The sequence below is a fragment of a genome, unplaced genomic scaffold, assembly GCF_019419815.1.
Source record: "Pyrus x bretschneideri cultivar Hongxiangsu unplaced genomic scaffold, Pyrus_bretschneideri_v1 Contig33, whole genome shotgun sequence".
Classification (NCBI taxonomy): domain Eukaryota; kingdom Viridiplantae; phylum Streptophyta; class Magnoliopsida; order Rosales; family Rosaceae; genus Pyrus; species Pyrus x bretschneideri.
In genome coordinates, this window is record NW_025999646.1 from 2,599,242 (window position 1) to 2,615,411 (window position 16,170).

The 16,170-nt window shown below is 37.4% G+C and overlaps 2 protein-coding genes across 2 annotated transcripts; one reads left to right on the top strand and one right to left on the bottom strand.

Annotated features, from left to right (window-relative positions):
* Positions 1–2,527: 2,527 nt before the first annotated feature.
* Positions 2,528–4,913, bottom strand: LOC125480446 (uncharacterized protein At4g04980-like; the record flags this gene model as incomplete). Its single annotated transcript, XM_048591332.1, has 5 exons — positions 2,528–2,961; positions 3,050–3,202; positions 3,290–3,454; positions 3,558–3,723; positions 3,808–4,913. Coding segments are annotated over 5 exons (1,794 nt in total), but the record flags the coding sequence as incomplete, so codon positions are not given.
* A 6,501-nt stretch (positions 4,914–11,414) lies between these two features.
* Positions 11,415–13,752, top strand: LOC103956758 (polyphenol oxidase, chloroplastic-like). Its single transcript, XM_048591010.1, has one exon. The coding sequence runs from the start codon at positions 11,430–11,432 to the stop codon at positions 13,209–13,211; it is 1,782 nt and encodes a 593-aa protein (XP_048446967.1). The 5' UTR covers positions 11,415–11,429; the 3' UTR covers positions 13,212–13,752.
* Positions 13,753–16,170: the final 2,418 nt, after the last annotated feature.

Below are 16,170 nucleotides of genomic sequence, written 5' to 3' on the forward strand. Positions count from 1 at the left end.
ATGAAAGAAGGATTCATTAAGGGCGATAAGACTAAACACATATCGCCAAAGTTTTTCAGTGCACATGAGCTACAGAAGGCTAAAGTTATTGAAGTCAGACAAATCCGTTCCAATGAAAATCTGGCAGATCTGTTCACCAAGTCTCTACCAAAGTGCACGTTTCAGAAGTTAGTGAAGAGTATCAGATTACGTTGACTTACCAATTAGCTAAATTTGAAGAATGCAAAATCAGGGGGAGATAAATATCAGGGGAAGCATCAATGATACATGATTGTTGTACTCTTTTTTCTTCGACTAGGATTTTCCCATAGGGTTTTTCCTATCAAGGTTTTAACGAGGCAACATAAGCATACTTAACACTATATCAACCATCCATGTAAAGTTGTACTATTTTTCTTTCGCTAAGGTTTTTTCCTATAGGGTTTTTCCAAGCAAGGTTTTAATGAGGCATCTAAAGTGGAGTGTTGTAAAATTGATGGATTGATGGATGTGAATGCCCACTCAAAAAGAGTATGACTTAGGAATAGTGTTTGATACTTTCAAATTATTATCATTATATTTTTAATGGTTGTAGTTATGAGAGTCGCTCTATAAATAGAGCACTCCATCTGTTATAAAATGCATTGCGAAAGAAAGCAAGAGAAATAATATCAGTATCCCTCCCTTTCTTTATCTATCATCCTTTTTGTGTTATAGCTACTAAAGTCATAGTGTGATATTTTGCACCTGCTTTGTTTCTATCCTTAGAAAGGTTATCTCTCTAACTTTTATCTATTTATAACAGAATAAAAATTGTGGAAATTTAGTTGCTTTTTAAAATCTCTTTTAATGACGATTTGGCTTCAAAATTTTCTTTTTACAGATTTATTTGTTATGAAAATTCGTTTTCATCCTTTAACGTTTGACGTTCTAACTAATTAGTTTTTTTTTTATGGCCTTTTAACCAAAATAATTATTAAGATTGACATAACTCCTTATTTTGGTCATCGACAGTGAAAATCAATAGAAGTGATATTTGAGTTTGTCCATTATAAATAATTTTGATCATTCCTTGAAAATTCTATCAATATCCTAGTTAAGTAGAGGGTTGATTTGCCAAAAATACCTTTAAAAAGGTGGTCACGTGGTTGCTCATGTGACAATTTAACGAGGATATTGACAGATTTTTAACGGAATTACTAAAACGATGTATGATAGACAAACTCAAGAACCACTTCTCGATTTTCATTGTCAGAAATTAAAGTAAAGAGTTGTGCTAATCTCAAGATTATTTTAGCTAAATTTTATTATATAAAGGCTAACAGTGACTCTGAGAGCATAATTAAAGTGTTACAGTTGTGAAATGTAGATGAGGTATTTGATCAAATTCAAATTCCCCCTCACAGAGCAAATGAAGTTCTTGTTCGCTGCATCTAGAAATTAGCAATCTATTTAATGAATTTGATAGATAAACCATAAAATAAAAAGGTGACATATCCATGGCCACTATGCTTCCATCATTCATCTATTTAATTAATTACTTGCTCAAATGAGGGAGCATATATTTATATATATGAGTAATACTACATTTATCATCTATTTATATTATTTTTTTAATTGAGGTAGAATCTGCTAACACATGTAGGTCATATCTCTATTAAAGAGATAGTACAAATATGTGAAAAGAGTAGTATTTTACTATTTTTGTGTGTATACACACACACACACACACTTAATGAAGATGTTGTTGCCTAAAGAATAAATATAATTAAGAGATTTGATTATTAGGTAAAGCACTTCCATTCAATACCTAATATTCTTTGTATATCCTTAATTACAACTCCCTGTTCATACCTAATATTCATGGTTCTTGTAAATTCAGAGACTAGTATTTTCTCTCTATTTTCCTTTCTTTTTCTGACTATATATTAGTGTTGATTTATTATGACTGCAAGGCTAGATTAACATAAGTTCAAATTTCGTGAATAACAAGTTAAAAAATATTTTATTTTTTCATCCTTTAAAAAAAAAACCCTTTTTAAAAAAAGGAAATAACGGAATAGGAATAGGCCCAAATAAGAGAGGGCAAAAACAAGAAAAATCCAGAAGCCGGAGGAGCAAGCCTTGATCTAAAACATTGCCTCTTTTATGTGTCTGATGTTTTTCTTTTGGCCAATTTTCTTCCTAATTGTGCCTTTGGCATTTTTTTTTTCTGTCAATTCTTCCCTACCTACAACCCTTAACTTGTTAAAAAACTATGAAATCTAGATACTGTAGTCTAGAGGTAATTCAATGCTAGAAGAGATCCCAAGTACGGATATTCATTATCCCAGTGATAAAAATAAAATAAAAAACTTGTATCAGTATCACCAAGGTTATTAAGCATAAAATTGTATATGAAATATGAAATCTTCAACTCATGGAACTAATTAATGTAACAACTCAGACATGTATGTATATATGTATATATGTGTGTATATATATAAAAGAAGATACAATTTACAAGGACACAACAAAGACAAGATCTGTACTCATGTCGGCCTTGGAGTGGTACTAATTAATTCCTAATCAAAATCATACTCAATACATACAAAGCCTTAATTTTTTTACAAGATTTTATTTGGACCGGATTATTTACAAGGGTCACAACAAAAGAAAAATGAACTTTTTTTTGGTTTTACAAAAACAGAATGCTGTTAATCATACGGAGATTAAGTTATGGGTAATACTACGATTTATTGCTTTCAAAGCCCTTAAGACCATCTGGGAATTAGGGTTTCAGTGGTGCTGCGGTTCGGACTCAATTTCATTAGCCAGTTCTTTTGTGAGCATGTCAGCCCGATCATCATGTCCACCAGCAAACGTATAAACCCTAAAAGCAAACTGAAAAGCCCTCCACAGCATTTTAACACAAATCTTTGTTTGCTTCTGATCAGTTTTTGTTCCATTACTCTTCTCTGCAGCCTTTGCTTCTCTCCTTTCCTGCATCATATAACAATTCAAAGTCAAACTCTCTTTTCCAAATCATTGTTATATGATTGTTTAAAGTAATTAACTCTGAGTTGCTAACCTTTAGTGCCATCTCCATGCAGCTTGAGGAAACATCCACCATGGCTTCTTTGATCCGGATGAGGATATTGAAGTCGAAATGGATATTCTGGCTCTGAAACTTCTTGGCTTCGTCGTCTTTAGTTCGTTCCATGGCGTCTATTTCTCCTTTGATCTGTGTATTACATTTTTTTATTAGTTTATGGAAAATGGAAAGAGACAATTAAGTAATTAAGATTGTATAAAATGAACATTTATGCACCTTATTGAAGTAGCGTTCTGCCTTGTCAAGGAGCTGACCCAATGGAGCCACTAGTTTCCAATTCTGCAGTTCAGTGAGCATTGTATTTAATTTTTTGTGCAGTGCTGCTGCCATCCTTATTGTTTCCAACTTCTTTGTTGGGAACCCTTCAATCCTTGATAGCACCTACAATTCACAAAACGGCATGTCATGAAACACGATCATGAAGTGATCATATAACTACTATGGAAATGAACAAAACTAAAGCGGACAATGAGTGGTTATTGACCTGTGACTCATCAGTCAAGTGTTCAAGAACAGATTCGACTTTCTTGTGAAACTGCATCAGCTCATTCATGTCTTTTGTTTTGAAAGAACTAAGGGTAGTTCTCATTTCCGTGATAGGCTTTGTATACTTCTTAACATCTTCTTCAATTTGTTGAAAGTATGCTGATCTGAGACACAAAAAGTAGAAACTTATATGATTTTCGCTTTATTTGGCTTTGAGTACTTAGATTACTTATCCGTACAAGAAATACCTCTTTGTCATCTCTGCTAGAGCATCGGCCATTCCTTGTTTTCCGCCAGAGCTGCTTCCAACTCCGCCCTTTCTCCCATTGGATGCTTTTCCATCCAAGCTAGATCCTTCCACCTTTCCCTTGAGAAGGCGATAGAGACTCCCCATTTGGGATGATCTCTTCAGTTTGGTGTCTTTCTTGGGGCGCAAGGATCTTCCTGCGCCGAGTGCAGGAGGTGGGGGTGGAGCAGCTCCATTTGATGGGCCTTTTAACATGGGTGGTGGGGGTGGAGGACCTCCATTTGATGGTCCTGGTGGAGGAGGTGGGGGTGGAGGGCCGCCAATTGACGATCCTGGTGGAGAAGGTGGTGGTGGAGCTCCATTTGACGATCCTGGTGGAGGTGGGGATGGAGCCACTATTGTTGACCCTGGTATCATTGGTGTTGGTGGTGGGGTTGGTGGAGTTACTGACACTGATCCTGGTGTCATTGGTGGAGGTGGTGGGGGTGGTGGCCCCCCAACTGCTGCTACATTTTGTGGTGTTAATGTTGGTGGCGGCGGAGGAGGTGCTGCAACTTGTGGCTGCAAGGTGGGCATTGATGGTGGTGGTGGCGGTGTTGCAACATTTAGCTTCAATGTGGGTAATGATGGTGGTGGAGGGGGTGTTGGTATTCTTGTTGCTGCTTGTGTATTAGGCAGTGAAAGTTGTTGCGCTGGTGGAGGTGGAGGTGGAGGCGGAGGCGCTGATTTTTGTTGTGGTAGTGTTGGCGGCGAGGAAGGCAATGACAATTCTGTGGTGTCTGCTTCCAATGTTTCAGGGGTTGTGGTTGGAGTTTCAACATCATCACTTGTGTTGTCTATTCCCTTTCCACTAGAGTTCTCATTCAAACTCAGATTTGGGGCTACTACTTCCTCATCTGTTGCTGCAATTTTCTTTTGAGGGTTGCTCTCTAATTCTGTCCCAATTGATGGTTCCTCAACCAAATTTTCAATCTTTTCCATACCATCGCCGGTGCCATGAGCTCCTTGTTTCGACAAGTGAAGAGACAAGTTTTTAACATCAATTGGATTCAGCTTCCCAACTGCTTGCACTCTCAAAGTCCAAAGCAATGGTGATTTGTAAGCTGATTAAAACTTTTTGAGTTTTGCTATAATTAATTGAAGATTTGATAAAGACAATTTCTTTACAATTCTAGAGTTGCCCATTTGGGGAATTTGTGGAATTCCATTTAAACCTTAGAATATGCTTTTTCTCGCATTTGATGATTTGGGTGTTGAGCAGCAATGCATTGATGGATACTCTATATAAAAGGAGCAATTTTGGATGATGAGAACAGAGGAGTTGCCACAATGCTTGAGGTCGCCAACCCCAAGATTGGAGCTACTTCAACTTGAAAAGGTTAATTATTTTACAAAATAAGTTCCAATTTCTTGGTATTTGGCTTAACAGTAAATTCCAAGTGAATTTTCCGTTTGGTAGATTTTTTTAATGGAATTTAAGAGAATTGTGAACTTGGTAGAGTTATGTTGTTTATAGAATGCATATCAGCTTTCATGGGTATCAGTCCTCCAATACCTCTATTTGGTTACAAAGGATTCTTCCCTGGTTGATTATAGTAGGCATAATTCAAATAGCTTATGCAGCTTCAACATCTCCCGGTCACCGTAATTTAACAGAAGAATTTGTAATTACAGAATTGCTATAAAAAGTAAGCCATCAATTCACCACAAGTTAATTTAGTTTTTCGTTATATTGGAGTTGAATTTGGTATTTTGTTTAGGTTTTATTATATTAATTATCATAAGCTTCTTTGAGATTACAAGATGTTCTTGGACACATTAATGCAATACAAGAGTTAGAACAAAAAGTGGCTGATTAGAAGGCTTGAAAACAAGTGTAAATCTACATTCAAAATATTAGGTAAAAGCATGTTGACAAATCATCTCCAAATGTTGTAAATACAATACTTCTTACTAACTTTTTTTTGTTTATGTCTATTGATTCAAGAGAAAGAAAAAAAAAAAAAAAGAGTTACACTATGGATTGATGTTGCAAAGAACTTCAGTTCCATTGTGTTGCAACAATTAGTCCCGCCAACATTTGTGGTTATCGCAAGCTTCAAGGTTAAACAATTTACATATGAACGACTCTACACTTTCTAATTGGATAAATATTGGTTTCAAATTAACACAGATACATTTGAAAATTAGTTGGGGAAAGCAAGGTCTAATTTTCTTTTTCATTTTATGCGTTCCAAGCTCCAACTATGTGTTTAATATAAGACAATTTTGCTCATTTGTCTTGATTTATTAAATTATTGAATTTTGTAGCTTGAACTAAGTTCATTTTGAATTTCCAATTCAAAACTACTGCATTGTAAAACTGTTTTCCAAAGAAATTGCTTCATTGTTTACGCTTTCAATTTAAGAGAATGCCATATATTGTCAACGGTAACCAACGATATCTTTTCAGATAATCATGGGAGTATGCCCATGACGTGTTATTAGGGTAGTTCGAGTGCAATAATTTTGTGACAGATATTCGTTTGAAACATTGATATTTTTGGGTTCTTTGACTGCCTTCACATATCTCTTCCATTTAAATACTCGATTGGGAGCTTACTATATTTGTAACCTTATCTTAATGCCCTGCTTAAATATTGAAGAATGACTATTCTTGCAGGGTTGTATTGGACATAAGCTATTCTTAAAGTAGCTGTAGCACCTTAGAATTTTAGAGGTGATCCGATCGGAGGCCGTTTGCAGATAACGATTCTCAATTTCTCGAGTACACCAGTAAAGGTTCTTTATCTTCATTTCTCATTGACATATGTTTTTCCTTGATAACGTAGTTGACAGTTCTTTTAGCCTGTTATTATATAATTACTGTTAACAATGACTTTTAGAGAGAGAGAGAGAGAGAGAGAGAGAGAGAGAGAGAGAGAGAGAGAGGGAGGGATGGATATACCAAATGATGCATGTTCAAGGAATACTCGAACAACATTATTGGAATTGTATAACAATACTTGCCATAATTTTGGTAAGGAATCAGTTGACAGTGTGGGTTCGTAGATTTGGATTTGTCATTCTCTGATATTAACCAAGGAGTGGAAATTTTGATTGGTTTGATTGGTAATTTGGGTATGTTGTTTGCATTCAACATTCTATAATTATGAGAGAAACCGAGATCATCGTAATATATATTTTATCAGCATTCAACATTTATAATTGTGAACTATCTTTGTGGGTTTATCAATTTATTTTTATGGTTTTCAATTTCCTAAATGAAGTTTGACATGTATGGAATTTGACAATTTATCTTCATTTGCATTCTTGCATTTGAATTTGCAAGTCAGTTTGTGTTAAATGTTATTTAATAATTTAGAGAAAACGTTTCAATTGTTTCAATTGATTGTCATGCATCGCAGTTGGAAACTTGATGATTTAGAATCAGCTTATCAATCTTCCATACAATTTCTAATCCCGCAGCAACGCGCGGGCATCAATTTCTAGTTAAAAACTAACACCAATAACAGCTACCAGAGACAGAAGCTCTTATCAATGCTTTGGAAACAGTCATATATCTCCAGGTGTAATGATATAATTGGTTGGAAATTTAAAAGAAAAATGGTGACTCCCTATAAAATCAATAAAAGTTACAATATTGACAATATATCAGCAATTTTTATGTTAATTATAAATAGGTCAATCATGTAAAACCAAATTAAAAGCTAACATCAATAACAATTACCATAGACAGAAGCTCTAATAAATGCTTAGGAAACACAGTCCTGTATCTCCAGGTGTAATGATATAATTGGTTGGAAACTTAAAATAAAAATGGTGATTTTGTATAAAATCAATAAAAAGTTATAAAATTGACAATATATCAGCAGTATTTATGTTAATTATGAATAGGTCTATCATGTATTTAATACTTAAATGCATTTAAAATAAAACACCTGATATGTCACATCCCGGCCCGGGCCCCACCACAACCCAAGCCTGACTCCACCGTAGCATGATCTGTTTTGGGCTCCTACCACACCCTCATGGTTTTGTTTTTGGAAACTCACATGAAAACTTCCCAGTGGATCACCCATCCTAGGATTGCTCTCGCGCGAACTCGCTTAACTTCGGAGTTCCGATGGAACCCGAAGCCAGTGAGTTCCCAAAAGGCTTCGTGATAGGTAGAGATGGGAATATACATATAACGCTTACAGGATCCACTCCCCTGAGCGATGTGAGATGTTACATTATCAATGTTTTCTAAACTGTGTTCAGTTTTTCTCCTTCGCTTAGGTTTTGTTCCATTGAATTTTTCAAGCAAGATTTTATCAAGGCAACTATCATTAACTGTGAACATAACTTATCATTGAGACATGAACATCCAAGGGGGAGTGTCGAGGAACAAAATGTGGATATCTTTATACATTGTATGGTACTAAACCATCATAAACACCATAATAATATAGAAACGTTCTTGGGGTACCTTTGGATGATAACTCATGTATTTGTTGCCCTATGTAAAATGGCTAATGATAATGGAAGACTAATTTTCTCATCCTAATCTCTCCTGTCCCTCTTATTCTCTTTTCTCTATATTTTATTTCCAACAAGTTGTGTTTTTTTTTTAGTATTGTTAAGCAACCCAGTAGATTTTAATTAGTAGTCTTTGTTTTTTATCTTTTATATTTTTAATCAATTTGATCAGTTGCTTATCAGTTCTAGCAAATTGAGCTCTTTTACAGCAATTTTTTCTTTAAATAAAATTATTGTTATTAAAAAAAGTGAGAAAATTCAAAATTATTACAACAATTTTGAAAAAAAGAGTTTCGAATCATGAACGCAAAGGGAGTTTACAACATTTTAATTAAGAAATTAGACTTCAGCTCAACTCATCTTTGCAACGTCGGTTCGACTTCACATCAACGGGCAATGTTTTCTCCTCAACAAATAGTATTCTTTTACGAGACAAAGACTAATGGGGGTGATATATATAATTAATAATCATACTTGTGTTCCCTTTATGAGAGAATGCACATATTTTACCATTCTCTAATCATGTATCTTTATCATATAAATTTTATAGTTAAAGTTATTTAATTTTTAAAAATTCATGCAGATATCTTCTTATAAAAATGTTAGTCGAATCAGAGATCCTTCAATCATTAAAATGTATAAAAAAAAATGAACGATTTCATCATAAATATATTAGTTACTCACACCGTCACTTTGTATATTCCCTTGTGCAGGAAACGCAATTATTATCCTCTAATTAATTATGCTGGAGAGTAGAATTTTTATTGTTGGTTTTATTTGCCACGTTAATATTCGATGAATAATACTTGAATAATTTGGCACATGTTAATATTCAAAAACATTTGGGGGGACCAACAAGAGGAGAAGATGGGGGACAGAAACCAAAAGCATAAAGTCCTCAAGAGCATACTCAATGCCGTTCCACACGTCATACAATTTCTCTTCAACAAGGTTATCGTCTTAGGATTCAAATTAATGGGTTCCATGTGTTCGAATTGATTAAATTAATGTAACCCACACTTCATTATCATTTGTCTTCATCATCATCATAATCTCCTATCCACCAACTCTTGATTAAATTAATATAACCCATAAACTAATCTCAATTTGATGTCCTTTATTTAATTAAGTGCCTTGACACTTCATTATCTTTTGTCTTCATCGTCATCATAGTCTTCTATCCACGAACTCCAACATCAATATTTTTTTTTTTTTTTAGCCTAGACTGTAGCTCAATATCAAAAGAGTTACGTAAAGTATTTAAGCACCATAAAAGAAAATTAAACAACAACGATTGACATAATATTAGTAGTCATACATTTTATCCGATTCCCTTTTAAGCAACTTATATATATTAAATTATTGTCAAAATGTAGTATAAAATAGCTGATCAACGATGAGATTTTAAACAACCATTTTCTTGTAGAAAGTCAAAGGTTGTAGAGGTGACCATGTGCGCTGTGTACGTAAATCAACTAGAGCTATTGCTAATTTGCTATTATGACAAATCATGAAATCAATTAAACAATCATTTTCCTTTTAGAAGGCATGTTAGTTATTTCTTATTGGCCAATTGCCTAGTGGATTTGGTAGACTTAGGGCTGGTTTGGTATTGCTGTGCTTTGCAAAAAAGCTGCTTCTGCTGTGCTGTGAGAATAACCAGCTGCGAAATAAAGCAGCAGAGTGTTTGGTAAACTTTTTTGTAAAAGTGCTTTTGAAAAAAAAAAAAGCAGTATTATAGTGTTTGGTAAACTTTTATGTAAAACAGATGTGAAAAAAAGCTAGTTTTTCAAAGCTGGGTTTTGCATCTTCTTGTTTTTGGCTTTTTTTCATCCAAAACTGTGAAAAAAAGCTGAAGCTGAATGTTTACCAAACACAAAAACAGCTCCCAGCTTTTTTTAGAATCACCTCAGTACCAAACTAGGCCTTAACCTCTCCACCACTAACACATTTAAAAATTTCAAGAAATCCACAACGTACAATTTTAAAATAAATATTAATAACAACAATTATTTTCACCGTGACCGAGATCTGTCGCATATCCAAAATGTCACCTCCATATCGCAAAAACCAAATTTGATTTAGGATAAACAGCGCATACAAATTAGACGCGTTTCCGTTAGCCCAAAGAAAATTCTACTCTGTTTCCAAAAAAAAAAAAAAAAAGAAAATTCTACTCACGTTACTAGCTAGATCGCTTCGCATATCTAGCTTTTGCGTAAAGAGGCAACCAAACACTAAACTAAGAAAACGTTGGGTTGACAAAGATACCATGAAGAATAAAGGGATTAGGCAATCCACTTTGCAAGATAATCAAAGTCTCCCGTTGTAGACTTGTCTTAACCCTTTGCGAAGCAATAACAAGATGATATATACTGTAGGACTCAAATAGTAACTTCATTAATGATATCGTTAGTGAGTTAAGTTATTAGTTGTTAAAGAAAAAAAGAATCAATGAATACATAAACATAATTGTTTTCTATTACTGTAGCAAAACACTATCTATAAATAATAACTAGTTAGTGAATTTGAATAGGGCTACCTACTTGATGTAACCTAAAATATATTATATTCAAGATAGTACCATTTTATAGTGCATTCGTTGACATCTACGTTGAGATGGTACCATTATATATTGTTTGAAAAATTATATCCTATTATATTACAATTGTGTGTTAGTCAAAGATTTTCTCCTTCGTTCTTAAAGTTAAACACCTAGAAAAGAAGATTAAAATATTTACCAGGGAGGGAAGATTCTCTGCGAGTTCCTTTTCTCTTAACCCCCCCGCGTGGGGCGATTGGGGGTCCTTTTTTTCTTTTTCTATTTCGTCAACTACGGGGTATCTGCATGGTTATTGGTCATAAAATCCGAAACCGGATCCATGAGCAGGTGATTTGTGCTGTTGAAATTTAATTTCAACGGTTATAATTATTATAATTTAAAAAAAAAAATTTTTGTAACCGTTTGATCAAATTTCAACGGTTCGGATCGCCTTAGCAGGTTAATGATGTGTGGATCCGGAGAGGATCCACCTAAATCCTTTATAAAAGCAGCCTCCTTGACCTTTGTCAATGTACCCAACAAAGCCAGAGAGCTAAGCCATGGCGTCTCTCTCACCTCCGCTAGTCACCAACCCCACCGTTCCCAACCCCGCCACAAAACCTTTCTCCCCCTTCTCTCAAAACAACTCCCAAGTTTCCCTACTCACAAAGCCCAAGCGTTCCTTCGCACGTAAGGTCTCATGCAAAGCCACAAACAATGACCAAAATGATCAAGCACAGTCCAAACTAGACAGGAGAAATGTGCTTCTTGGTCTTGGAGGTCTATACAGCGTGGCGGGTATGGGCACAGACCCGTTCGCCTTTGCCAAGCCTATAGCCCCACCAGACGTATCTAAATGTGGTTCTGCAGACTTGCCACCGGGTGCAGAGGCCACCAACTGCTGCCCGCCGCCCGCCACAAAAATCATTGACTTTAAGCTGCCTGCCCCCGCCAAACTCCGCATCAGGCCACCGGCTCACGCCGTTGACAAAGCCTACAGGGACAAATTCTACAAAGCGATGGAGCTCATGAAAGCCCTACCCGACGACGATCCACGTAGCTTCAAGCAACAGGCAGCCGTGCATTGCGCTTATTGCGACGGCGCGTACGACCAAGCCGGGTTCCCAGAACTCGAGCTCCAAGTCCACGACTCATGGCTCTTCTTCCCGTTCCACCGTTACTACTTGTACTTTTTCGAGAAGATCCTAGGCAAACTCATTAACGATCCGACATTCGCTATGCCGTTCTGGAACTGGGACTCGCCAGCCGGCATGCCACTGCCCGCGATTTATGCTGATCCAAAGACCCCTCTCTACGACAAGTTCCGATCTGCCAAACATCAGCCGCCGACTCTGATCGATCTCGATTACAACAGGACCGAGGACAATGTGTCAACGGAAACCACAATCAACGCCAATCTCAAAATCATGTACAGGCAAATGGTGTCCAATTCCAAGAATGCTCAGTTGTTCTTTGGGAACCCGTACAGGGCTGGGGACGGGCCTAACCCTGGTGGCGGTTCCATCGAGGGGACCCCACACGGGTCGGTTCATTTATGGACCGGTGACAACACCCAGCCCAACTTTGAGGACATGGGGAACTTTTACTCCGCTGGTAGGGACCCCGTATTTTATGCACACCATTCGAATGTCGATCGAATGTGGAGTATTTGGAAAACTCTTGGAGGTAAGAGAACTGATCTTGCTGACAAGGACTGGTTGGACTCCGGATTCTTGTTTTACAACGAGAACGCAGAGTTAGTCCGAGTCAAGGTCAGGGACTGTTTGGAGACCAAAAATCTTGGGTATGCATACCAAGATGTGGACATTCCTTGGCTCAGCTCGAAGCCAACTCCGCGAAGGGCTAAAGTTGCATTGGGCAAGATAGCGAAGAAGCTGGGAGTTGCTCACGCAGCTGTTGCGTCGTCCAGCAAGGTGGTGGCAGGCACTGAGTTCCCGATAAGTCTGGGGTCGAAGATAAGCACGGTGGTGAAGAGGCCGAAGCAGAAGAAGAGGAGCAAGAAGGCCAAGGAGGATGAGGAGGAGATATTGGTGATTGAGGGAATCGAGTTTGACAGGGACGTGGCTGTGAAGTTTGATGTGTTTGTGAATGACGTCGATGACTTGCCGAGTGGGCCTGACAAGACGGAGTTTGCCGGAAGCTTTGTAAGTGTGCCGCACAGGCACAAGCACAAGAAGAAGATAAACACTATTTTGAGGTTAGGGCTGACAGATTTGTTGGAGGAAATTGAGGCGGAGGACGATGACAGCGTGGTGGTGACTTTGGTGCCCAAGTACGGCGCTGTCAACATTGGTGGTATCAAGATTGAGTTTGCTTCTTAGTTAAGTTATGTCAGCCGAGGCATCAAGAATCGTATGATCATCATCATGCTTGGATCGATCATGTGTTGTAGTTCTTCAATTTGGTGGTTTTGTTGCTTTTAAAATGTCTTTCTAGCTCTCTGTCTATGGGTAGTTGGGAGGCTTTCCCCGTGTTGGCTCGGGTTAAGCAGTTGGGGGGGGGGGTTTTCTTGATTGCCGCTGGTCTTGGGTGCCCAGATCAGCTAATGGTGTGGTGCATGAGATTGCGTCGGTTGGTTTTCCGGAGATGTGTGATGTCGTTTGGGTCGATAGGCCCCCATCTTCATTGGTCTTTGTTTTGAATAATGATGGGCTACCTTGTCCTCATTAAGTTGTCACTGCTTGGTTGTTGTATTGGTGTTTGCCTCTCTGTAGGATTCTATATATATTGGTTTCGTTTGGCGTTCAAAAAAAAAAAAAATCAATGTTCGTGGACAAAATAAACATGATGATGATGTGGCATTTTCATCACCATGAAATATGAATTAGAAATCATTTTGTTCGTTAATTTCACCTTGCTTAATTTTTTCCCCCTATGCATTAACCATTAATAGTTAGCTAGTAACATTTACTCTTTAACGGTATCATCATAACATTGTTATGTGATGTTTATCTATTCAGTTCTAAAGTATTTTATTTTTTATTCTAACAGTGGCACGTTATATTTTCTATTCACTGTTATAATACACATATTCATAACATATAGGATGATTTTGAACTTCACACCTAAAAGTTTATATTTGATTACTAAAGCTCACCTAATTTCCTCATGCTTATTGAAGAAAATATCATCCTATACACCAAATACTGTAAAAGGGATTTAACCAGAACGATTTAAGGTCCTTGCGTGCTTCACCTAACTAGAGGAACGACTTCCGAAGTGAAATGATGGAAACTAACGTGCCCTTCAAACAACAATTTGTGGCAAATTGGTCCCCAATCTTCTCAACCAATTGTCCAAACTGAAGGATAAATTACCCAAACATCTCTTATATAATATCGTATCTGTTCGTTGATGTAAGCTTTAATTCTCAAAGGAAAAAGAAAATGAAAGACAACATTTCCTGTAATGTTAAATAGTGTATTCAACACAAATAAAGCACTTACATGCTTTTGGACAGGCTTGAGCGGTTCGTCTCTCGATCGAGTTCTCAACGACTCCCTTCTTTTTGCAAAATGGTCGGCTTATGTGTAATTTGTTAATCTATATCAAACGATTAACATATACTGTAATCTTGTATACTGAATCAAGAACAGAGGAGAAAGAAAGAGAGACTAGAGAGAAGTTAGAGAGAGAAGAACAATCTGTTATATTTCTTGATGATTAAGTAATTACATGAAGAGTTCTTATATATACTATTACATATAACAGCTAACTAACTAACTATAGTAAGATTGTGACAAGTGTCACAATGTTAAAACACTATACTCTAACATCCTCCCTCAAGAACATGCGGTGATGAACCAAGCATGAGATTGCAGCAATGAGTTCGGAAAAGAGGACCACTCAAGCCCTTGGTAAGAATATCGGCAAACTGCTCTTGAGAAGACACAAATTGCACTGATAGTTGTTTCTGTGAGACCCTTTCGCGAACAAAATGGACGTCGACTTCGATGTGCTTAGTCTTTTGATGCTGGACAGGGTTGAAAGACAAGGCAATGGCGGGCAGATTGTCACAAAAGAGGACAGGCACACTAGGTAAGGGAATGTGCAGAAACACTAACAACTGTTTGATCCAATCCAACTTAGCAGATGTAAACGATAAAGCTCGGTACTCAGCTTCGGTTGAGGATCGAGAAACAGTTGGTTGCTTCTTAGAGGACCATGAAATCGGACTATTACCCAAAAAGACCACCAAACCAGTAGTAGAGCGCCTGTCATTAGGGTCCCCTGCCCAATCAGCATCACTAAAAGCCTTCAACTGCAAATCTCCTTTAGTATATGACATACCAAACTGCATTGTGCCCTTCAGATATCGTAATATGCGTTTAACCGCAGTAAAATGGGACACCATTGGATTCTGCATGAACTGACACACTTGGTGCACAGAAAAAGCAATGTCAGGCCGTGTGAAAGTCAAGTATTGAAGAGCTCCTACAAGACTTCGATACAACGTAGGATTGGAATAAGGTTCCCCATCCTCCTTCAGTAACCTGTTGTAAGGAAGACAAGGGGTATCACACGGTTTGGCTTCAATCATTTCAGATTTAACCAACAAATCCTCAACATATTTGGTTTGTGACAGGAACAAACCATGTGCAGTCTTAGTGATTTGAATCCCTAAGAAGTAGTGGAGTAAGCCTAAGTCCTTGATATCAAACTCAGTGGTGAGAGCACTAATCACCTGTGTAATTGCACCAGAAGCATTGCCAGTTATAATGATGTCATCCACATAGAGAAGCAACACCACAATTTCATGACCAACATGCTTAACAAACAGAGACGAGTCAGAATATGTGGTCTCAAATCCCAAAGAAGGAAGAAACTGAGTAAAACGGTCATTCCAGGCCCGAGGAGCCTGCTTGAGACCATAGAGAGATTTATGCAGCTTACACACGAGAGAAGGACGATTTGGATCTTCAAAACCTGGAGGTTGAGACATGTAGACCTCCTCTTGTAGAAGGCCATGCAAAAACGCATTTTTAACATCCAACTGGCGAAGAGACCAATTAAACTGAGTAGCAAGAGCAAGAACTAACCGTACTGTAGCAGGTTTCACTACAGGGCTAAAAGTCTCCCCATAATCCAATCCGGGTTCTTGACTGAAGCCCTTAGCAACTAACCGGGCTTTGTGTCTTGCAATAGACCCATCTGAGTGTCTCTTAATCTTGAAAATCCATTTACATCCAACCAGGTTCTTGTTTGCTGGTAAGTGAACTAGACTCCAAGTGCCTTGAGCATGTAAAGCATTAACTTCTTCTTTCATGGCTGCTAACCACA